We start from the raw sequence: 26,174 nt of genomic DNA, 5'->3' as shown, positions 1-26,174 counted from the left end.
AAAACATTTGTAGCATGAAGTTTCAACATAAAAGAATGAGCACTCACTTCTGTGTGGTCTTTCAGCATCTAACTCATTTTGTTTGTAATATTGATCATCATTAACTTCACCACTAATTTGTTTTACTCATTAGCAGTGGCAAAGTTGCTCAGCATGGTTTGGTATGAGATCATTGCTATAGATGTTATTAAACTCATGCAATGCTAGCTTCTCATGTCTCATGTTGGCAACTTGTGTCTTCTACCCAAGCACCCATTCTGATTTATTTTATTTTATTTTTGAAAGTACCGACTGACAAGAACATTTAGGAGAGGTAGTTGTCATTTTTCATATCTGTTGTTTTTATCATTGTATAATGTGAACACAGCTTTATTCATCATATATTTTGTATTTCTTTAACATTTCATTCCACAGGCACTCCAGAAAGTCTGAAAGATCTAGCATCCAAAAACAAACTAGGAAAGGCACTGCCCCTGATGCAGAAAGGTAGGCTTGGTGTTGTGCTGTGCCATCTTGCATTTCCATAGACTCAGGGGTGCCCTTGCCCTCGCCCAACATACCTGTTGCTAAACACAAATGGCATGCTTAAAGAATATTGTGGAAATAAATCAACTCCTATATGATAATCTTCTGAAGATATGGAATAGGGAAATTTGAAGAAAGTCTATAAATATTAAGTTCACTTCATGAACTTTCTGATTATTATTGATATATATGTATATATATATATGTATAATATGAACTGTGATATTTTTTATTATTTTATTTCTGAGATCCCATCAAATGATTTCAATAAGTGTAATGAGTATAACTGGAAATAAGCAAATATTTTGAGAGTGTGTTAGATATCTGAAAAATATCATCTTGAGTTTTTGCTACAACTAGGTAATCTACAATCCTTGTGTTTTACAACCATATATAATTGCTTATTTTATGTAAAAGTTATATTAATGATGTTTTGTTTATAGTTTTCTCAATTCAACAAAGTGATTGAGTACATTTGGATTGTACATACTGACATTTCTTTTGGTATAGCTATAGAAATACTTGAAAAGTTCAAATAATATAGTTTTGTTTACTTTCTCATTTTTCTGATGCTTATTGAAAGTAGTATGTATGAGTCATAGATGAATGCATACATTGAAGTGCATAGCTGGTCCAGTGGTATGTGCAGGCACAATTAAAACAGTAATGTAGAGGGTAAAGATGGTCCTAGAAAATATATCACAGAGGTTTCTTTACTGAACTGAGTTGATAGGTAAAGCTGGTGGTGAAAGGTAGTGTGTTTCATTAAAGGGAAGAGTGTGAAAAAGCACCTAACATATTTTGAGTTTGGGGAAACACTACTAGTTCTTGGGAACAAAAATAGGAGGATGGAAAAAAGAGAGAAAGAGCTCAGAATAAAATTGGTAATATTCTGGAAGTTGAAATTCATGACATGAGATATTGATGATGGGTTAATTATGGGAAGTGGATGATTGGTTTTGAGTTTTGGAATCATAGATCACTGTGAAAATTTTTCAGAAAATACATTTAAAAGTTCAAAGGTAAAGGCAAAAACCATTGAAGCTATCTCAGTAGACTTGGTATATACGGAATCTGTGCAATTTAGAGATCAATTCAGATGACAGATATGTGCCCTGCCAAGTGTCAAGTTTAAGTAATTAGGAAGTGAGCAGCAAAACATGGAAACTCTCCCAGAGGATTTACCACTGAGTTGAGATCTAAGAATGAGATATGAGCCAAGTCAGGGAATGTGGTTAAAATGGAGATGAAATTTATGCTTGTATAAGTGTCCATATACTGATTCTTTAGAGGATTTACTTTACAATGAAATGAGAAACTAGGAGAATCAAAAGTATTGAGTAGAAAAAAGAAAATGAAGTTCAAGGAAGAAAATGAAACACTGTTCTACCAGAGAGACAGGTAGATTGATTGTTTAAAAAAAAAAACAACACTCCATTTACGTTTCCTTCTTTATTTCAACTCTGCTAATTAAAACAGGAAACACTAACCTTTAATACAAGTGGATTCATTTTAAGGAAGTGAAACTTTACATTGATTTTAAGTGGAATTTAAATTGCATTCTTGGCTCTCAAATGAATGGTTAACTCGATAAATACAAAAGAATAATTGGCTTAGTGTTTCTAGGTGACATTCACTCTCATTTCTGCCAAAAAGGTTTTGAGTTAACATCTGACTTACATTTGAGTTGAAACCACAGTATAAATGCTTCAGAAAATGATTCTTTTCCTGCCCTTTTCTCTTTCTCCTTCCTTCTCCATTTTCCTTGACTTTCCTTTCATGTTCACTTAATTCTTCTTTTTCCACTGCTTGGAGTTAAGTCCATGGCCATATGACTGCTAGGCAAATCCACTGCCATTTGGAAATAGTACTAGACTGTACATAGACTCTTAATTGTTAGGAGTTAACAACTTCCAAAATGAAGTCATAGTTCGACACCTGCTTCTGGAAAATTTTATTGTAAAATTATAACTTTAAGCCCTTTTTTTCCCTCACCAAACTTGTGTTCAGGAGTAAAAGCTTCCCATGAAATTAGTTTGAAATATTCTGTGACTAGAACTAAAAGAAGGCAGAATTTTTTTTCTCTCTTCTCTGCCGAGCCAGGTCAAGTAGTGTTTTATGTTCTCTCAGACTGCTCTCTCATAAAGTAAGCCTAGCTTTTTACCGTCACATGAATTCAGCTGTGAGAATGGCCTTTCTGAGTTTAAGTCTAGTGGCAGTTTGTCTGCATCCTAATTGCAGGATATTTTGTCTAGGCTATTTAGAACTGATTAACAGTATACTTTTTGTTGTGTTGTTACTATTCAAAAGAGACTGTGCAGCTCTATCAGAGGCTGTCCCTGCAAGAACCAGTTTGGAAAAGAAACCACCATAAGTATAACCATCCTTTATCAAGTCATTCCCTGACCCTCAGATGTTCCAATTATAAAAGAGCGATAATATGCTTCTCAGCGTTTGTAGTACAAATAAACAAAGGCATGCATGTTTGTATAAATACCTGTATCCATGCATCGAAACACATATTCATTCAGAGCCTTGCAAGAATACACAGCCCCATACTATAGTCAGCAAAAAATAGCACTGAGACCCTCTTATCTTACTGCTGTCATCTGCTCCCACTGCAGTTCCCCAGCATGGTGGTTTTATTTCCTCTCCATTCTCTTTCTATCCTTTCCTTCACAGCACATAACACTCTGTTGGAAAGATCGAGGTTCATATGGCTTGATTCTCTTTACATTACTATGCCTTAGAATTTCTGGATTCTCTTCCCTTTGCCTCCTCACACAAACCGTACTTGGTTCTATAATATGTCTTTTGCAAAACCTTGACCATATGCCTTTAAATTCTTCATCTCTCCCCCTCCATTCTTCTTTCCTGTAATTCAGCCCTGTTGCCATGTTCTTCTCCTATGCAAGCAGAGAGATTCTGCCTCCTCTTGTCTGTGCTCTTGTGCTTACTAAAGATGGGCTAATAACAGGAGGTGTTTCATTACGGGAACATGTGCAGAGACCTTTTGTAAAAGGACAAACAAGATGAGCTCTTTCCAGGCTCTGCAAGCCTCCCTGTAACTCAGTCAGATAGATCCCTAAATCACATATTCCAGTGTTTGTGTTCTACGCGGTTCACCTCCAAAAACTATTTATTTGCTCCTAGAATTGCTAGTTCTTATAATCTTTCACATTGAGCTTTGTGAAATATGAAGTTCACATAGATATGTATGTCTCAGCTCACATGCAGGTTATTCTTTGGGGGCTTAGACATTTAATTAAGGAGTGAATCAACATTTTAATTTACTCATAGTATCCAAGAGATGCTACATCACTGGAGGAAAATTATAGAAATTAATTCTTACATCGCACTGACATCATGGATTTTGAACTAGCTGATCCCTGTGATAATGAGTTTTAAGGAGTAATAGATATAATTTTTTTTTCCTGGTGGAAATGATGTGGTCATATAAATTCTCCCCATATCAATCAGTTTTATGTAGATGAGTTAATATGAAAGTCAATTTAGAATTAGTGAACTACTTTAATATGTAGAATTTTGCAAGCTTCTCTATAATTTGAAATGGAGAAATGAAGTGATAGTCTAGTTTTCAGGGAATGAATTAAAATATTATAAAGCCTTGGTCCATAGCTCAAGAGGATAAAATGCATATTTATTCAAGATCTAAAGTCTACCATTCTGTTCTCTTCAGTTCAACATTTTCTCATTTATTCTGAAGGGATACCCTGTACCAAAATTCAGTTTAGCTATGAAAATTGCTTTATTTTAAAGATACTCAAAGACACCTAATAAGTATATTTTTTATCATTGGTTTAAGAGGATGATATACTGTTAAATTCTTTCTGTCAAGATGATATGTAATACACATTTCAATCTTACATTTTATTTAAAATAATACTGAAAATGCATGTACTTTAACCAAGTATGTATGTGAAAAAATATATATATACATATAATTTAATTCTTAATTCTTAATTCACAACATTGCTTTATAGTAACAAATAATCATTTCAGATACTGTCATGCCTGAGAGAATATTATTTACCCATATATCCACCTACTAAGTTGATAAGGCATTATTTAACATATTTTAATATGCTTAGAATAAACCTCAAATATGTCAGTTCTGTTTTCTATTTGCTACCAACTAGCTTTAGGAAACCAGTGAGCATTGTGATATCCTCAGGTTTCTGTAGCCAATTATTTTTAAGTAGAAGGCAAGCATTCTAAGTTATCCCAGCATTCATCATTTTAATGACATTCACTCATTCAGGTAACACATCTTTACTGAGCTCTTCAACGTTTTAGAAACTGGAGATAAAGCTCAATTTAAAAAAAAAAATGAAAAGATAAAACTCTCTAATCTTGGGGAATTCATAAGGGTTTGATTATATTCATCCTATCTAGATTGGCCCTTTAAAATGATGACATTCACGTTAACAACAGTGACCTGTCAGTTTGATTTCAATTATATTTCAGTGATTGTGTGATGGTTTTGTTTGGTTCTTTTAAAATCACTGACTTGTAAGACTAACCAGGTTTTCCTTGGACAAATGTGTTGGTATAAAGTTAATGTGAACCTGCTGACTGAAGATCTTTTTTTGGCCCTAATGTTTTATTTAGGGTTCTCCCTAGAAGGGGACACGCAGCCCCACGAGCGATTGATCAACCAGTCACTAGGGGCAAACATCCCACTCGCTCACGGTCGAGCGAGCACTCTAGTGTCAGAACACTGTGTTCTATGCATCACCTTGCCCCTGGAGGGTCGGCGCCGCCTTCTCCGCTTCTGACAAGGTTGCTACTCAGTGTTCAGCCCAACATTCATGTCCTGCCTCAGGGTATTGGTGTGGTGTTGTGCCTTCCTGAGCACTCGAAGCTTTCACCCATTATGACACCATAGTTTTGAATCTTTTCTTTGTGGCACTTAAACCCCTCCGCATCCTCTATTACCTGCATCTATCTTCACTGTGCTGGTGGTATTCTATAATTCCTGCCAGTTGGCTGCCATTGGAACACTAAATTTGGCTTTGTTATGTCCTTTCATCTGTTTGTGCCATAATTCATATACAACTTATTATGTGAAATTCTCGGTAAGATGTTTCTCCAAGTTTTCTGGAAAATAAAATGATGTAAAAGAAATTTTAATATAATATTCTATATCTGTTCACAAAAGCCTTAAAGTATTTAAATTTTCTGCTGTTACAAATGTTTGAATCCCAGCAGATGGAGGTTAGTTCAGTTATGGGCAGGAGTCAAATAACTGCATGCTTCTCAAGTTCTCATTTGTAATATCAATCCTCACATCAGCATATTTCATACCATGTGTCCAGGCTTATTTTTAATGCCCATCAAGGTTTTTCTTATGCAAATATAAGTACAAGTGATTGGTGACTTGTAATGTATATGCAGGAAGAAATTATTACCAGTAACCAGTAATTCTAATATTTGTAAGAACTCAGTAGTACCAGTTTGGCAAAGGCCTTAATAATTTTTCTATATTTTAAGATCCAGAGGCTGTGATTAGATCTATCACAGCAATACAAATTCAAATACCTCTCCCAGATACATGGCTGCATAGAAAGTTAGTGAAATGTGAGTTAGAGTCTGGTCAGTTCAAGAACTCATTATGCAAACTGAGGCAAGCATTGCCCTGTCTCTCTTAACTTCTTTTTGTAATATGCCTTTACACACATCATTAAAAATGCTTGTTGTTGCTTCCAAGGGCCCAGTGAGTAGTTTTATTCTTATTTTAGTAACAGAGAAAGGTACATATTTTTGTCAGACTGTATTGGAATTTCACCTCTGCTTTGCTGTTTACCTACAGAATGCATCGACAAGGAAGCCCAACCCAGTCTCCTCCAGCAGACTCATCCTTCAGCAGTCGCAGGGGAAGACAGCTCCCACAAGTGCCCGTGAGAAGCGGCAGTATAGAACAAGGTATTCCATATGCAGAAATCATTGTCCAAAAACCTTGGAATTGAGAAATTTCTCCATTTTTCATTCCCTTTTGTTAAGTGAATATTGATTTGATGTAAATTTCCCAATCTTATATAGAATTTTCTAAATTTTATTTTTTTAAAAAAACTCGAGAATTTAAGTTTCTTATAATTTTGTCCCTGTCTTAGTGATTCATGGAATATATTCAGTTTTTGTTGAATAGTGAGTTAATGAATTTCAGATAATCATTTAACAGAATGGGTGGAGTAATAATTACTTCTTCAAAGGCATAACGATAGATGATGAAGATTTAATGTGTCAAAAGAAAGCTAACATTATATTTGTTAAAACCATATTTAAAATTAAATTCCAGTGTTGTATTAACACTTTTTAATTTTAATTTACTAGCAAGATCTTGTATGTTAATATATGTTTGATGATTAAAAATATCTCTGAACACATATTTATCTTTTTTAACCAGTCCATATTTCCTAAAGATCATCTCATTTAATCACATTATACATTGTGTTATCTTCCAAAGAGAATATATACATGTGCACATACAAGAGTGTGTATAATGTGTGTGTGTGTGTGTGTGTGTGTGTATGTGTGTGTGAGAAAGGGAGAGAGAGAGAAACAGAGAGATTTGAGAGTAAAACCTAATTGTCTGACCTAATTTGTTTTAATACTAGGTTAAAATATTATATTTGCTATGAAACAAGTAATTTATTTATCAGTATTTTCTGTCATATTTCCTATTAAGGAATGAAATGGTTTCTAATTTGGGGTTGTAGTACAAATGGCAGTGAACACATTAAACATGCACTGGAAGTCTCCATCACCATGTAATACATGAAAGGTTAACATAATGGATTCTTCTTTCAATAGTGTTGGTTGTTGCTGCTGTAAAACTTGCAATCCATTCCATACTAAGGATACTGAGTACATCTTTCTCAAGTAATTGAATGATTTACTGACTGTCTCAGGAATGTTAATGATTCTAGATTAAATTTATTGCTTCAAAGACTTGTGTAACATAGTTTATTATGAAAACTCTGGACAATAGATTTAGATTTTAAGTGGTATCAACATATGGATACTATACTAATTGTATAATAAAATTAAGGTTTTTAAAAGTTATGTATGCTATTCATTCATCATTCTTTAGTTTTCAGGGTTCAAATAAATTTATGCATGTACTCAATTAGGAAAAGAAGATCATTGTGAAATTCTTTTTTAAGATATCAGTTACTTTATGTAATCCTCAAGTCTACTAAACTTTCTTTTCTCTTTTATGGGAACATTGCAAGAAGATTACTCAAAATTCCTGCCACATAAACTGTAATTAACAATAATTCTGTTAAAATTGACATAATACTTTTACAAATTTATTTGAATTATTCATTCATGTACTCTTGTTGCACAACTGAAAGAGCTCTAAATTTGGGTGCTTATGCACAAGCGTCACTGGTCATGTCTATACTCAAGATTCCTGTGCTCCTAAAATTCTTTGCATTTCCTCTTGTTGTAAGTAAAACACTCCATGGCATATAAGGGTACTGGATATGGTTATAAACAGTGAAATCACTATTATATTACTTCTCTAAGAATTGCTATTGCAAAATTAATTGGATTGTATGTTGATTAGATTATTGGATGTCACTGCTAATATCAGCATTATGGTTGATGATATTCATATTTACTCATCTTTCAGAGAAGCCATCAATATGTGCAGGTTGAAGGGAGGTGCGAAGAAGGGCATGACTGGGACTGATACTGACAGTCAATTTGATGTTCAGTATTGCAAATGCATTAGTAAACACTTGGTCATTTAAGGTTCCTGAAACATGTTCTTAAAGTCATACTAACAAGGCTTTGAAAAATGTGATAGTAACATGTATTATTAATCTCATTGTTCTTCTTTTCTGTGCCTTATGATATCTACTTTGGAACTTTTGGTTATGATACTCCGTACTATCTTCTTATTTGATCTGTTTCGTATTGAATAATTCACATGACAATTGCACTTAATTTACAATATGTTTTCAAAAGTAGTTTGACTCATGAACTACATAACATTTAATACATTTTATTTAGGAAGAGTTTTACTGTTCCTAAGGTTATCAGCTTATGTTATTCAATTCCTTTTTGGTAGTATCTATGAATCTTTATTTCTTTAACAGAAATTAAGATTGTTGTGTTTATTTGCAATTGTCTTAAGTTTCTACTGCATTTGACTTCTTTTGGTCTTTAAAAAAATTAACAAATAACTGGTTTACTGTTCTTACAAAAATATTGGGTTGCCCAACAGCTGATTGGTAAGAGCAAACATGCTAACTGGTTTAGATTCCTAGATAGTGATATAATTTTGGTATATTAATGCAATAATTATAATACAGTTCTCTATATAATTATTTCAATGGACAGGTAGATAACTGTAGATACATTATTGTTTGTAGGATGTATATCAATAAACTGATTATTTGCCTAGGTTTTCTTCCTTGTAAAAGAGATTTGCTTTCTTTCTGACCATAAAAGCAATATTTACAGTTTTAAAGGCTAATATATCATTTTAAATGATAGGTTTATTTAATTTGTAAAGAGTAATTTAAAGTTTATTTTGAAAGTTGAGATGTTAGCTTATTTATCAAATAGTCTGATTATGCTAAATTTAATGAAGAGGAAAAACAAGAAGATGTTTAGCATACATACTTTTAGACAAAAGAAGTTGAGACAGCAGCCAGTGCTTTAGGTAACCTTTAATAATGTATGAATATTGAAAACAAAATCATCCATGAAGATTCAGTCTATTTCAAAATTGTATTACACTATAATTCTTATACAGAAAAGGCTGAAGGCAGCGTAATTGTGTGTCTAAAGCATGCAAGCTGTTCTGAAATAAGTCACATGACTTTTTGGGCTCAGTTGGGTGCCTTTGAATGAAATGTTTAATGATCATTCACAAATTAGCAGTTAACACTGTGCCAGTTGTTTTATATGTGACATTATTAGATTTGCCACCTAAAGCTCTGTGAGTTTATCCTCAGAAATATCTAGGTGTCATTAATTTATTGTAAATAAAATACCAAGGAGGTAGTTTTAACTTTTTATGATTTATCTAAGAAATATAGTCTGTATAAGCCAAGTAAGATACCTTAATATATGTTAAGGTATTTTCACATACTACTTTAAAGAAGATGAGAGGATTTCTTAAATTGGAATGTTTGTTTTCCAGAGAGAAAATGTTACAGAAGTTTTCATAATAAAGTACCCAATTATCCAGTAAAAATGGAATTTATCACATGAAATTTCAAGTCATGTGGAATACATATTATAAAACAAAATTGTATAAATATTAAGTATGCTTTAGAAAACTTTTATAATATGTGATTTGATTAATATAAGTTAAAACATTTTAGTTAAATTGGTGCTAAACTATACAATTCTAAAAAGGCAAAAATTAATACTGTAGAACATGATTTTCAATTATCAAAGAAGTTATTATCCCTATATTTTGTTTTATTTTAAATCTTCAAATTCCTGTATTTATTTTAATATTAATTTTGGTACCATACTGAGACTTTCTCATGGTTTGTCATTACAGTTTCTCATGTCATTATGTGTCACACATTTTTATTACTCATGCCATTGTGTTAATTCATATTCCATGTCTAACTATAAATTTGCTGATTTCTTTCTTTTGTTTCCATCATTATGTGCATTTAATTCATTGAAGAGCAAGAAAAATATAAGTCTTCCAGTAAAGGTAAATATTAATGAAACTTTTTAACCATTTAATAGTGTTACTTTTCTTTTATGCTATGCGTTCATTAAATAACTATTTATTGAAATGATGAGCAAAGTAATTTACTAGGTATTTAACTCCATGAACTTACATTGTAGGTCACTCATTAATTCTTTTATGCCATATGAAGGTTAAATTAAACAGGAAAATATTTCTCAAACTAAGTATAACAGTGTTTTCAAATTTTATTCATCTACATTGGTAACAAAAAAATAATCTTCTTTGGAATTAATATGTAGTATTATATACTAATATTTTATTTTGTGATAAGACTTCATGACATTCATTATTTTTTCTAGGTAGTTTTTCATTTGTTTGTTTTCATTTTCCTGATTTCATAAATAAGTTATTTGATTCTGACTTTCTATTCAGGACAATATCTGTAAGTAGTAGAAAATTTGTGGATTGAACTTTCAAGATAGCAGAAACCTTAATGAACTTACACCCCTATCACTCCAGTTAGATATCTGGAAAGAAGCTGTCTAAATATTACTGCTGTGGACTTCAATATTGTAGTAATATTATCTCTTTGAGAGATATAGGAAATTGATATCATTTGTCCTGCTATCCTGACCTCTTCATTATTGTATTTGGATCACTATTTTTGCAGTTGAGTTTCAGTTGGGTGCAGTCTTCACCCCAGATTTGTAAGTTGTCCACCATATATCTTGTTCAGAATTATATTGGGCCTGACAAATAATAGAACATAGGTTCTCAGTTTAATTTATTAATACTTAAGTGTATGGTATCATATATGTCATTAAAAGTACATTCATTGAATATTTAAAATCAGATTGATTAAGCTTGTTGTTCTTAGTAACCCACATGTTAGTTGTGAGAGAAGCATCATTCCTATTAAAGCTCTTTTCTCTTTGTTATTGGTCAGTGTTGATGAAAAAGAGCTCTCATTTTCTACTCCTTTCAATTATTTGATATATATCCTAGTATTAGCCTGAACCCTTAATATATCTAGGATAGGTTAGGAATCTTAGTGTGGGAGATAATGACCATTTATATATTTCTCTCAGAATTTATTACACTGGAATTTTATTGGGGCATATATTACACATATTCAAGCATGAGGTTTGATTTGCAACATAGACCAGCAAAAATAAAATACTACTCAGTGAGATATAGATGTTGTTATCACTGATTTTTGCACATAGATTCATGACTAACTTATATTTTTAGTTCATGTGTAAGAAAAACTTTATATCTGATAATACAAAAAATAGCTAATGTATTTGATCTAACAGGCAGAATAATTTATTTAGATTTGGAAGGATAATTTTAGCACAATAAATATCTTTGAATTTTATGTTGGAAATGGGTCATGACCTAACTTGTTTCTCTAAAATACAGAAAGCAATAATTCCTTACTTAGAACATTTCCATATATAGTAGTATTAAACAAAATCCATGATTGACAAGGCAAAATGAAAAATTCATGTGTTATAACAGAAGCTCTGCATGAAGAATAAACATTTATGAGCTTGCTACAGATCATATCAAACTGTTTCCAACTTATAAGGTCAGTGTGCCCAGATTGAGAAGTGTCATCACTCTGCCAAGTCTTTGAGCCAGGATATAAAACTGCTTCATAAAATAGACCCCATGACTGGAATCATTAAAAGAGGCACATAGCCAGTACATTCAACAGGAGCAGCAGAAAAAGTAGTACCCTTCTTCTAGGATTTAAGGTAGTGTAGTTCTATCACCAGCAGTATGTCTCAAAGGCAATAAAGAAAGGCACAAAAACCTTATTCAAGGTTAAATTGGAAGTTCAAGAAGAATGCCATCGTTTTTATCATATGAAGCCAGGTGCTCTGAGAGCTGTGATCCCTCTTCTGGGAGTTATTCTACTCTAAAATTTATTCTATTGTGAATTCTTGTTCCTTGGGTAACTGAGTGGGGACCTGTCATTCTTAGTTGACCCTACAGGCCAAGAAGCTCATTACTCTAGATTTTTTTTTCAATAATTTGTAGATTAAATTGTTGTACAAAATAAAGCTCCCAGTTTTGCAGAGACTGAGAAGTTTCCTGGCATTCACCTCTGTCAAGTGTTAAAATGAAACATTCTGAGGAGAAAGACAACTGATAGCTCTATGCAGGACCAGTATTTTAACTTTTCAGAATGCTTTAAGACCACATAGAGAGAAGTGAGATATGATTAAGGTGATTATGGTAGACAAATGGCTTGCTATAAGTTGTCAGGTAAAAATGCCATTTACAATCCGTGATATTTTGTAAATAAGCGAATATACCTATGTATATCCTTTATTTTCTAACAAAGACATGAAAACTTTCAAAATATTTAAGACTGAACACCTTATCAGTCATTCACTTGGTATGCAGTAAGTCTCCTTTTAGAGACCATGTTCAAATCTACTTTGTGCTATAGGCCTTCCAACTGTTCAGTGGCTTTTATTGAGTGCCTAGTGTTACATACACAGAAACACATATTTCACAGAAACACGAGGTATAAGTGGGATTCCTAACATATTGTGAGGAAGAACTAGAATTTAACTTTGTAGCTATGTTCTGTCCTCTTCGCCATAACATGTGATGCATGTCCCTCAGTACACAGGATCAGTATCCTGGAAACACCCACTGAGTTTTTCCCGTAATGGCCCAGTTGTTCCCCATCCCGCCAGGCGTATCTATACCTGGCTTTTGCTTTAAATTGCCCTTGGAGCTAGAACAAACAAATTCAGTCTATATGAATAGATAACATAACCTTGACCTTGAACATTTAGCTGAAGAATTACAAATTAGTGATCAGGCAACTTCATGTACTCTGTAACACATTTTATCTTGAAAGCTGAGAGAACATGTAATCATAGGTTTCTCAGAGTACTTTTAGGCCTATTTTAAGTTATTCATTCAAAAAGTAAGCCTATTTTTCCCTCTCTGCTACATTTCTTGGACAGTTTTAAAGAGCCCATGAATGTAGTTTGGGGGCATCGAAATAATGATATAAGAAGATCAAAACTGAACCAGAAATTAAATGACTTCAAGGTGAGAAAACAAATATTATTGTCATGATAATTTTTTGATTTATATTCCTTTAGATAAGTGCATTAACTTTTGGGCTTTTGGAAGCTATTTTGAACCATAAGAAAACATCACAATATCTTTTCTACAAATATACTTTGTTATAAGAAATGCATTTTGTCCATATGAATAAGTTAAGGCAATTTGAGCCCGAATAATTAAATTAATTTCAACAGGAACGAAAAGAAAATAGCTCTTTTGTGTTTCATTCCCTAGTAAAACTGGTAATAATTATTTAAACAAGATCTTTGGGAGTGATTTAAGGGCTGTCACTAATCAGGTGTAATTTGAAGTACAAAGTTTCAATAAATGCTCAAACATACTACCCATGTACTTACTGAGCTTTGTCAAAAACTAAATTTCAAGCTACATAAAATAAATTTTATGGAAGAATGGCTGTAATCATAATTAGATGGAATTATTATAAGAAGTGAAAACATGAGTTGATGGATTTTTGTTTCACTTTTTTTCACTACTATATAATTTGTAGTTGGTCATTTCTTTTATTAAAAGAACTATAGTTGTAAGTTAGGAGCAGATTATATAATTGACTTTTGCTAAAATAAGTAAACTAACTTTTATTTTCAGAATTCACATTTTCTTACCTGTCTTTAGTGCCAAAATATTTTTATATATTTTAGCATCTTGTACCAGGTTAATTATTTTCTGTTATTGTAGATTTAGATTTAAAATGTACAGGATATGAGAATATAATTCCTTGGTAAAATGCTTGCTTAACATGCAAGCGGCCTCAGGTTCCATACCTAGTGAGAGCAAGCAAGGAGTAGGAAAGAGAGAGAGGAAGAGTTTGTGAAGGTTAACACAATATCTGTGTTATCCATGCCATTTTATTTTTTGCATCAAACCCATAAATACATGTATTATTGGAGCCTTTTTAAACTAGGGATTCATAGGGTGAGACAGTGCACATAGAGCAGTGCATTAGTTTTAATTTTGACTTTTCCCATTCTGCTGAGTCAAGTGTGTTTACCTATATAACAGTATTAGCAGCATTGAAGCTTCCAGATGTTTATACACTTTCATCCTTAATTTGAAAGATATACCCAGAAGAAGCAGCCTATCATTTACCCTTCCTCTGAGTGTTATGGGGAAAATCCAGGGGAAATTAGAAATAAGTTGCCCAACTGGAGGCTTTTGTATATTTTTTGTGTTGTCTGCTTCTCTCAAATATTGTTAAAAACGAAAACAAAATCAAAATTGGGCTGGAGAGATGGTTTAGCTGTTAAGGCTCTTGCCTACAAAGTCAAAGTCCCAGATTTGATTCCCAAGGACCCATGTAAGCCAGATGCACAAAATGGCACATGCATCTGGAGTTCCTTTGGAGTGGCTGAAGGGCCTGGTGTGCCTAGTGTCTCTCTCTCTCTCTCTCTCTTTCTCCTTCTCCCTCTCTCTGTCTCCTTCAAACAAATAAAATGAAGTTTAAAAAAATCAGAATAAGACTATCAAAAATCAAACCTGAATTAAGCATGTTATTGTGATGTGAGGCCTTTCAAGACAGGTTAGAATTACTGGAATAATGGCTATGTCAGAGAAATATTAGAGACCATTTAAGACCCCCACCATAACTGGTTTTGTCACCGTCTGGAGGTACCTAACTTTGTGTTGGCTACCCTTTGTCAAGACTGTGTTAGGAGTACTTAAGGAAGAAGAATTGGAAGCCTATATTTGTAGCATCTCCTTAACCTTAAGTAACACACAAGAGCCAGGTCAGGGTAGTTCTTTCATCCAGAGCTGAGCCCTCTCTTCTCATCTCATATGTCAAGAACTGGGATTTTCAATGCTCTGTCAGAGTATGGTATTTTTGACTGATGCCTGGGGTTGGAAATCCCAAACTTTGATGTGGCGTTCACCTAAGTGAGGGTGGAGTAATTACTCATACCTATACAAATTTTCTTTCATGCCAGTGTTTCTTTCTATATTTTACTGCTTTTTATATCTGGTTTTCCACAATGAATGAAGTTACTTCCTAGGATCCAGTGCTTCAGAGAATGATTTTTTGGTCAATCCTGCCATTAGCTAGTCATTGTTGTATCTGATTCATAAATTTCATTCTACCAGATGACTTGTAGGAATCAGGTTATCATGACTGTTTTTGAAAGGTGCTCTTGGAGGACGGATGTTCTTTCAACTGTCAACATAATCGCATTGTATTGCCTGTTGGCAAGCAGAAATGTCATTGCTTCTGTTCTTAAAATATAGCAGCAGCATATCATATTTTACAAGATTGGATTCATTATCTTCATTCATGGATTAAATTGCTTGAAAACATGGAATCTCATAACATTTTTATCTCAACATATGATAATAATGAATTAGAATTATACAAAATTATACCATATCATATTTTACAAGATTGGATTCATTATCTTCATTCATGGATTAAATTGCTTGAAAACATGGAATCTCATAACATTTTTATCTCAACATATGATAATAATGAATTAGAATTATACAAAATTATACCTAAGTATATTACTTATAATATATGTTTACTTGAAATAAAAACATCCAATAAATCAAAGAACGTTCCTACTTTATCTTTGGAAGTGATACTATAGCAGTTGTAAATCATTAGTCAACAAACATTTATTAAGGATTTTCAAAGTAAACTTAAAAATCATTTTTAGTCATTGTCTTTTAAAGTGATATGAAAGAGGCAAGCATAGAAAATGTACATTGACACATTAAGAAAATTTGCAAATGTCAGATTGTTTGCAGATTCATGGTAGATTATCCAGCTATGATCACAACTCTTTAATGAATCTATGAATAAACAATATACTTCCACATTTTCTATAGGTTAAGAATTCTTAACAAAGTTCTTAATATGAAAAAAGTAAAAGCAATATTGATCTGAGTACTTTTAACACTAAGTGATACTTTTAAATCACTCTGTAAATTATAGATATTTACATCCTGAGAAACAAGACAAATAATTTTTAAGATAATATCTATAACTATGATTGAAATACAATATGTACTAAACACTTATGTCTTTGACTACACTAAAAGGGCCATGTTTTTCTTAAAAGCTAAATTAAACTACATTATTATAGAAATGTGATGAATTGTTTGACTCTAATATGAAAAGTATGAAATAAAAGTAAACCTCTGGGGTCATAATCATCTTTCTGTAAAAGACTAACAATTGGCCTCTTACTTACTTTATTAGTTTACAAATATACAAGCATTTAGAATACTTCTAAAATGTGCGTGGTAGGATATCACATGATTCTATAAAATGCCTAGTAAGGTGGGCTGGAGAGATGGCTTAGCAGTTAAGCGCTTGCCTGTGAAGCCTAAGGACCCCGGTTCGAGGCTCAGTTCCCCAGGTCCCACGTTAGCCAGATGCACAAGGGGGCGCACGTGTCTGGAAATCGTTTGCAGAGGCTAGAAGCCCTGGCGTGCCCATTCTCTCTCTCTCCCTCTATCTGTCTTTCTCTCTGTGTCTGTCGCTCTCAAATAAATAAATTAAAAAAAAATTTTTTTTTAAATGCCTAGTAAGGGATAATATCTAAATTTTACTATTAAAGTTGATAAAATATTAAAACTTTAAATTGATAATCCATAATTATAATTTTAAAACTAAAATATTCGAAATCTTTTGTTTCTGGTTAATTTTCCCTACATTAACATAATTGAGGGAAAATACATTTTAAGGCTTCATTTAACTTTTTGTCATTATTAATCTTCAGATAAATCGTGGCAATTAGGAGAATCATATCTCCTGGTCCAGATTTGTGATACTCTGTTTACTCCATAAATTTACCACTAGTTGCATGTATAATCCATTTGTTTCACTATTTCTCTGAAAAATAAAATGAAAAACAATCAAAATATTGAACAAAGTTAAAGTGAGCCTTCACATTGACACTGAAACTATGGTTATAAAAACCTTTTATCAACACAGTAATTTATCTTGTTATTTCAGAATGTGAACTAAATACATGTCATTAGGAAAAAATGAGAAATACTACAAGAATTTGTTTAACATACCTTCTTGTCGGACTTTGGAATGTAGATAACTAAATGATAGGATTGTTTACATTTTAGTTCTGTACTAGGAATTTGAACTGAATCCATACCTGTTAATTTGTTGTCCTCAAGTTCCTGAAGAATAGTATATATCATAGTAATCATTTTTCAGAAATTTTAACAGTGAAATTATTTGAATTATTGCATTTGTTTAAGGGAATGTGGAACACTCCCATTTGATCAAGTCATATTTAATTTTGAAAATAAGTGTTTGCATGAAGCTATTCATAGGCTGAAATATTCCTGTTTGGAGAAAGAATGTGTTGTCCTGAGAAAGTCCAATCCCTGGGGTGTTCACACTGGCTCAGGCTAGGAGCTCTTGGGCAGTGTGAATCAGTAGCGATGCATCGACCCTAACAACAACAAGGTGCTAAAGCAAAAGTTATAAATCTTTACACTGGTAAATGGTATAGCATTTTTTAAAAATACCATTTGTTAAGGAGATTTAAGCTAACATTATTTTTTTTTTAAGAAGTTGAGACTACATCCCATTACGTTATGTTTTAATTGTGATAGTAAGAATTGAGTACAGCTCATTTGACGTCCTCAAAACATTTTTTAAAAGAAATAACATAACCCAGAGTTACTTAGGGCAAAGACAGAAAGCAAAGAGAAGAGATAATTACATGGCTTCTGTATTGCTTATGGCCTTCTGTAAATATGATCCACATTTTCAACAACTGTGCTACAGTCCCTAAGTACTGTCATGTGGCAGTTTGCTTTGGCGTCCCTTGCATCCTTATATGTTGTCAAGTAACTAACACATTTCTGAATTATTTTCTTAAGATCTCTGTTGGGCCTTCTGTCACTTGTAATGATAGTCACTATTTCTTGTCTCTGCAGTCAACCTTTTCAAAACAAGTGTGTATCATTGCTTAGTTCTTATATATAACTATGATGTTAGAGAATAACATTGTCTGTATTATTTTACCGATTATAGTAAAGCAAAAACACAATAGTTATTGATGTTATATGACTAGAACTGTGATTAAAACACTTGATCAGGGCTGGAGAGATGGCTTAGCGGTTAAGCGCTTGCTTATGAAGCCTAAGGACCGTGGTTCGAGGCTCAATTCCCCAGGACCCATGTTAGCCAGATGCACAAGGGGTGCACTCATCTGGTGTTCATTTGCAGTGGCTGGAGGCTCTGGAGCGCCCATTCTCTCTCTCTTTATCTGCCTTTCTCTCTCTGTCTGTTGCTCTCAAATAAATAAATAAAAATGAATGAAAAAAAAATCACTTGAGCAGAAATTTCAGACTCATGTACTCACCTGCAGACTATCAGTCTGTCTTTGCATACACAATAAAGGTTGTGTATTGTCTTACTTTCTAAATTGATGTTCACCAAAGCTGATAGACCAAATTTAAATATTGCAGTGGAAAAAATGTGTAAGCAAATGTCTTTAAAAACTCCTGCAACTCCTGATAACAAGTCAGATGACTTAATATATTAGTATTTCTCCTTAATTTTAAACCATTAAGGCATTTTTCTAGAAACTCCAGGACATATAACACACGTTCACACACACACACACACAATTCATGGTTACCTATATCAGAGGTTAAATTGTACATAAGTCACCATTTTTTTTCTGATACAGACATGTGTATGCATGTACACACACACACACACACACACACACAAACACAAACACACACACACACACACCCTTTAGCATGGAATGCTAAGTAGCCTTGAAACTTAACAACATATGTTATAAAATATTTACTCCTTATTCAGCACAGCTACACACTTTTTTTTGGTTTTTTTTTTTGGTTTTTTTTTTTTTTTTTTTTTTTTTTTTTTTTTGGTTTTTCAAGGTAGGGTCTTGCTCCGGTCCATGCTGACCTGGAATTCACTATGGAATGGTGGCCTTGAACTCATGGCAATCCTCCTACCTCTGCCTCCTGAGTGCTGAGATTAAAGGCATGTGCCACCACGCCCGGCTAGCCACACACCTTTGAATGCCTTGTAATAGCTATATCCTTAGCTCCCCCACCTCCATTTTTAAAAATACAAATATGAGTGATAGTTTTTCAGGCTAAGTTACTAATTATGGATTCTAACTTCAACTAACTCATATTTTATTGAAGGTTGCAATTATCAACCTCTAACCATCACACTTGTTGCTTAGCATAATGAATATATAAGGGAAATGCATTTCTTTACATATGAGTTAAAAAGCTAAAATAGTCTATTTCATTTTCAAAACTTACAAACTTTATATGTGGTTCACTCAAGTTATCAAAGGTTAAATAATGTAATCTTCACCTATGTAAGTTGATTTTTGTGGCTGGCAAACAACTATGAAGAGCTCTAGGTAGAAATTCATAATACAATAAGAGTGCTTAAAGAATACTCCATAATACCAATTAAGTAGTTTTCTCATGACTGCTGTTTATCTGAGGATGTCAAATGGATGTGTGCATGCATGTAGTCATGTGAGTATATGTGTGATGTGTTAAGTATATAAATTTGTTTATTTATGTACAAGTAACAGCCAGTTGATTAAAGAATGAACTTTGGTTTCATGTACACAGTTCTGAGGTGAATTAAGAATATTTCACACTAGATGAAGCAAAGGGAGCTTTTTTTCATTACTAACATTTGTGTTCTCCATCCTGTATAGTTTGAGTTTGCCCATCTTTAAATTAACAGTTGTTAGTATTATGTATTTTACATTTTGTTAAATTTATTAACCATGTGTTGTATCTAAATTTCATTTAATTGAAGATATTTCAAAAGCATTAAAATCTTAAGCCAGTCAATTTCTAAAAAATACTTCATGTGTTTTAATAGGCTTCCATTGTGTGTTTTTGCAGCCAGCTTAGTAGTGGAGGAGCGAACAAGACAGATGAAAATGAAAGTGCATCGATTTAAGCAGACAACAGGGTCTGGTTCTAGTCAAGAACTTGATCGCGAGCAATATTCCAAGGTAAAGATAGAAGTATACAAACAGTAGTTGCCCTGTAGAGTATGTGTATTAGATAGGCTTAGCAAGTATTGAATTATATCACCATCTTGTGTAATTAGACTTACATAGTCTTACTTGATTATTAGTCTTGTATAATTGCTACTACATCTTGAAAATTTCTCCAGCCTCTTGATATTTTCATGGGCATATAACTTGCCTGAAATATTTTTTTACAAACTAGTATATAGTAACTTTTGAAAAAAGAGAGTTGATCATAAAGACAAAAAGATGGTTAGTCAAATTTTCAGAAATAAACAAAATTTATGAAGCTAATATTGCTTAAAATCATTTAAATATTACATTTTAAATATTAAGATTGTAATTAAATTCTTGAATATAATTTTGGTTTGTAAGTGAATGACAAGATTCATATAATAGTACAAGATTTCTTCATATGTGTTTAGTAATAAATGGAACTGATTTCATACTCTTAGAAGAATATGTAATCCAAGAATTACAATATGCATTTAATGTATATGTCAGCATTTTTAAAGAATATTCTGGCATTAATTGTTAATATCTAATAAATTTAATTAAAATATAACCTATAATTGAATTTTATACCTCATGAAATAAGTTGTCATATATTATCTGGTTTATTTCAAAACATTTCTCGGGCTGGAGAGATGGCTTAGCAGTTAAGCGCTTGCCTGTGAAGCCTAAGGACCCAGATTCGAGGCTCGGTTCCCCAGGTCCCACGTTAGCCAGATGCACAAGGGGGCGCATGCGTCTGGAGTTCGTTTGCAGAGGCTAGAAGCCCTGGCGTGCCCATTCTCTCTCTCTCCCTCTATCTGTCTTTCTTTCTGTGTCTGTCGCTCTCAAATAAAAAAAAAAAAAATTTCTCAAACCACTACAAAAGTAACATTATAATTTCAAGTTAATCCTTTGATATAATTTGAGATGGATAAGCCTATTCTTACATATTGTCCTACAAGAAATCAAAACAGATAAAATATACATTAAATTACTATATGTAGCTTGAAGTAAAGCCTACATGCCCTGATTTATTAAAGTTGGAGCTGGCATATGCATATGTACGTATGTATGTATGTATGTGTATATATATACATACTAAGTTTATATATATATATATATATATATATATATATATATATATATATATACACACACACATATATATACACACACATATATATACACACACACACACACACATACATACTGAGAATATTTCATACCAGATGAAACAACAGAGGCTTTATCTTTTGTTACTAACATTTGTGTGAGTGATTTTGTCAGTGACTAATCTAAAACTTAGAGGTAATGACAGAACATGACAAAACATATCCTATAACCCACAAGGTCTTGCATGTTAGATACATATTAGATGTTATACCTTAAATTAGGTGCCAAACAGTTCCCTCCTGAGCAGCAGAGGGTGTAGTAGTCACTCATTACTGGGACAAAACACCTGACCAAAAATAAAAGTAGCTTATGGAGAGAGGGGTGTATTTTAGGCTTAGTTAGAAGAGGAAGCTTCACTATAGTGGAGGGGGCAGGCCCACTTCATCATGCATCTTTAGCAGACAGAACAGCGAGTATGAGCAGACTCTGAACACGAAGTAGAGCTTGACTCCTCAATCCCAAGGTCCACCCCTATCAATACACATCCTACAGAAAGGTTTTACCTCCCAAAGACTCAACCAGCAGAAGACTAAGTAAGAAGTTTAATCAAACATGCTTGGAGCTTTAGGAGTCATGGCACTCAAACCACCACCTTCTGCAGCTGGACCCCATAGCATTATGACAATCTCAACAAAGCAAAATGCACCCTGTCAGACTTTAAATATCTCTGACATATTTATCAATCCCAACACTGTTCAAAAGTCCATTCTTGGCCAGGTGTAATGACACACACCTTTAATCCCAGCACCTTAGAGGCAAAGGTAGGAGGATCACTGTGAGTTCAAGGTCAGCCTGAGACTACATAGTAGCCTACATGTTAGCCTGGGCTGGAGTGAGACCCTACCTTGCATAACAAGAACAAAAAAAGTCCCTTCTCATCTAAGAATCAAAACCATCTCTTAACTGTGAGCCCTGTAAAAGCAAAACACAAGTTACACACTTCTAACTTACAATGGCACAGAGCAAACATTCCCATTGCACAAAGGCATAATAGTTAGAAATTGGATATTGATCATATCATTAACCTGCAGGGAAAGCATCAGACATCTGCAGTCCCATAGCTGAATTCTCAGACCTATGATGAAGTCCTTTGGCTCAAAAACCTTCAGCAACCTTTGCCCCTTCACTATGCTGCTTGATCTTCAGGCTAATCCATCCAAGCCAGAGCTACTCTAAGCTTTTGTTGGCATCCGTCCCATAGATCTGGCATCTCCAAACTCCTGGGGTCTCTATTGAAATCCATGGTTCATTTACATAGTTTTAGACAATGGCATTATAGGGTCTCCATGTGGGATTTTAATCCTGTTTTACTTTGATGCATTTCAGCAGCTCCTGAAACCTGTGCATTTCAGTTTCCCTTTTTCTTACATTCCTAATGCTTCCAAAGCCAGTACCAATGGGCAGCATAGGCAAATTAGTGAGGGAAGAATAAAACTTGACCTTGAGCAGGATACTCCTTTAATATTTTTTCCTTCAGCCCCTACCTTTCAAAAGCTTTTGATTTCTGACTAGTTTGAGCCTTCAGTGTGTTAAGTTTTGCCCTCAAAGAATCTTTCCATTGTCCTAATGCATAACACTTGGTCCATCTTTAATGGCTGTAATCCTATTAACACTTTTAGTTTAAGTAACCTTAGACCAGTGCCTATGCCAGGAACTTTAAACTTGCTTACATTTTTTCCGGTGGCAAACTTTGCATTTTTTTTTATATCTTTCTGTTCTATAGATTCATCAAGCACTCCAGCCTATTACTTTCAAATTCTACCTTGCTCAAATTCTTAGGACATGGGCAGAATACAGCTAGCCCAGTTCCAATGACATTCTTTCCTTTTTCCTTGAAGCTTCATAATCCACAGCTTCACATTCCACAACTCTCTCTTCATTTAAAATTTTCAAACTCCCGCCAGAATAGTCCATCAAGCTCTGCTTACAACATTATAAGCATTCTTCAGTCCAAACATATTTCAGAAGACCAAAAACCACATGGCCAGATTCATTACAGTAATGACCCTACTTCTCAGTACCAATTTTTCTGCAATAGTTACCTTCTCATTGCTGGCTTTCAGACTTATTGATAGAAGGTGAAGCTTAATCATGGTGGAAGACCTGGATCACTTTATTTTACTTCTGCAGCAGAGAGGAAACAGCAAGTATGAGCTGGCTGAGAACACACAGTAGAGCTGTAATTCTCAATACCAAAGCCAACCATAGCTATACACTTCCTACATCAAGGTATAACTCCCAAAGGCTCCCACCATCTGGGGAAGTTTAATCATAGTACCTCAGATTGTGGGGGACAGTTATATTCAGGGATACTGTCGCATCAGATTCACATTGCTGACAGAAAGCACCAGATCAAGAGTAGCTTATGGGAAGAAAGGATTTATTTTGCCTTATGGAATTGAGGGGAAGCTCCATGATGGCAGGGAAAAGCATGATGAGAGGGTGGACATCACCAGCTGACCAACATAAGATGGACAAAAGCAACAGGAGATTGTGACAAAAGCTGGCAAGAGGAAGCTGACTCTAATACCTATAAGCCTGCCCCCAACAATGCACTGCCTCCAAGAGGTATTAATTTTCAAATTGCCATCAGCTGGAGACCTAGCATTTAGAACTCCTAAATTTATACAGGACACCTTAATCCAACTATCACAGATACCAACCTTCAAAATATTTGCATCAACTTACCAAAAAAAAGGGGGAAATAATAAAATAAAATAAAATAAATACAGCAAAATAATAAGTAAAAACAAACAAGACCATATATATTAGTCTGCATGTCTAATTTCCCATAGAATTTCTGGTTTCAACTCTGTATATCTTCTCTGTAGCTTAACTAATCAGCTCACATTTCTCTCTTCATGAATGTCTTTTTTGTTCATTTTTACTACAAACACAGTGAGAATTAGAAGATAGGGTAATTTCTAGTTGTTTTTCTTAGCAGGTTCAGTTTTCTGAAATTTATTCTAAGTGGAAATAGTTCATTAAATCCAAAAAATGCCTTATTGATATGTTCATAGTACGTCAAAAAGTTAAAGTTAAATAGAACCTCAAGGGGAGGGCAGTCTTAATGGGAAGTGAACAAGAGGCAACTAAAAATATTGGTAAATTTGTGAAGGCTTCCTGAGATAGTTATGAACAAGTGGCTCATCACTAATCAGCTCATAAGAAAGTCTAAAGTACCACTGTACTTATAGACGTGATAACTGTCCATTTTAGAAGATGTGCAGTTCCCTGGATCAGAGACCTTTGAAGTACTTCAAAACATCTATTTTAGCTTACCTTTTTACCAAAATTAGGACAGAGACTCAAAGAAAGGAGTTGATTTGACAGAATTAGTAAGGATCCTTTTTACATTGATCTGAGACTTAGATACCTTTTTGTTTCCACTGAAATTCATTCATACTCTAATCAGCTAGAGTCCAAGCCACCATTCCCAATAGTCTTTACATTGGCTTTTGCAATCTTTTCTCCCTGTTTACTTAGGCATCTTTTCCGTGTTTAAAGAAGATAATTATTACATTTGAATATCTTCAAACCCATTACTTTCAGTTTTGTTAGTCTCTTAAGTGATGTATAAAGTAATGTAATGTATTCTGACCTACTCCCTCTGCTGGTCCAATTCCAAAATGCATATAGTCCCACTTTCACTTTCGTGTGTGTGTGTGTGTGTGCACAAAATGTGTAGAGTATGTGTCTGAAATATATGCCTACAAATATGAAAAGCATATTCAAATTTTGATACACTTGAGAGAAAAGCATAGCTAAGACATTTCTTTCAAATATTTAGCTGTCATTCAGACCATATTGATGTGGTTATGGCATTTAAAGTTATAACCTGTGCTAGCAGTATATCTGAGATTAAAATGATAAGAATAATAGGGAGGAAATTATGTAAGGTAAATAGCCAATAGTCTTTTTTTACGTGTCAAGTTAAATATTTATCTTCACAACTATCATAATGTTCATAGTGTGTACTAACACATCTAATTAAATTTTTGTTCAATTTATTTAAACTGCTATGCCATACAAAATTGTTCATTGCTAAAATTTTTTATGGTTTTATCAGCTGTTTCATCTAGTTCTAAAATCTTTCATATACTTCAAATTTGGAATTTTGTTCTTTATTCTTTTATAAAAAAGGCATTTTCTTTAGTTTACAAAGATCTTTTATCTATACATAATTCCAGTATTGTCATAAATATATATTAAATTTTTAACTCTGTTCCTTTATGGATATTTCTTTGTGTATTGATGCACATGATGTTTTTTTGAAGCAATTCACTATAATTGAATATTTCACTTAGTTAAAAATTTGTAAGTTGCTTAACCACTATCAAAATACTTTTAATTAAACACTAGTAGAAGTAGATTTTTAGACTTCTTTCAGTTTAAAAGATTATGAGATGGGGCTGGAGAGATGGCTCAGGGGTTAGTAAAACTTGTGCACGCATGAAGGCCTGTGGAAGCCTGGGAGACTCACATGAGCAGCTGAGCACGGCTGTCATCCCAACACACCTGTAACCCCAGACCTGTAGGGAGAAGAAACTCAAGAGTCATCAGAGCTCATTAAAAAAAAGAAAAGGCAAATTCAGAGGTCATTAAGATAGAGATCATTAAGAGTCTCCTGCTCAACTAAGAACAGGCAGATGAGAATTAGAGAGGAA

General features: G+C 33.5%; 1 protein-coding gene across 38 annotated transcripts in view; it reads left to right on the top strand.

Moving 5' to 3' along the window:
- Rims1 (regulating synaptic membrane exocytosis 1) overlaps window positions 1–26,174 on the top strand; it is a 486,577-nt gene that overhangs the window by 374,862 nt on the left and 85,541 nt on the right. For 7 of the 38 annotated variants that reach the window (XM_045157099.1, XM_045157095.1, XM_045157096.1 and 4 more), the window contains 5 exons: window positions 415–486; window positions 5,158–5,328; window positions 6,359–6,471; window positions 10,208–10,237; window positions 20,210–20,322. In XM_045157099.1, coding sequence (XP_045013034.1) covers window positions 415–486; window positions 5,158–5,328; window positions 6,359–6,471; window positions 10,208–10,237; window positions 20,210–20,322 — 499 coding nt within the window. The remainder of the gene's footprint in view (window positions 1–414; window positions 487–5,157; window positions 5,329–6,358; window positions 6,472–10,207; window positions 10,238–20,209; window positions 20,323–26,174) is intronic. The other 31 variants (XM_045157115.1, XM_045157119.1, XM_045157118.1 and 28 more) reach the window with 8 other exon arrangements.

This window comes from Jaculus jaculus, chromosome 8 (assembly GCF_020740685.1).
Source record: "Jaculus jaculus isolate mJacJac1 chromosome 8, mJacJac1.mat.Y.cur, whole genome shotgun sequence".
NCBI lineage: Eukaryota > Metazoa > Chordata > Mammalia > Rodentia > Dipodidae > Jaculus > Jaculus jaculus.
This window is presented reverse-complemented; position numbering and strand designations above follow the sequence as displayed.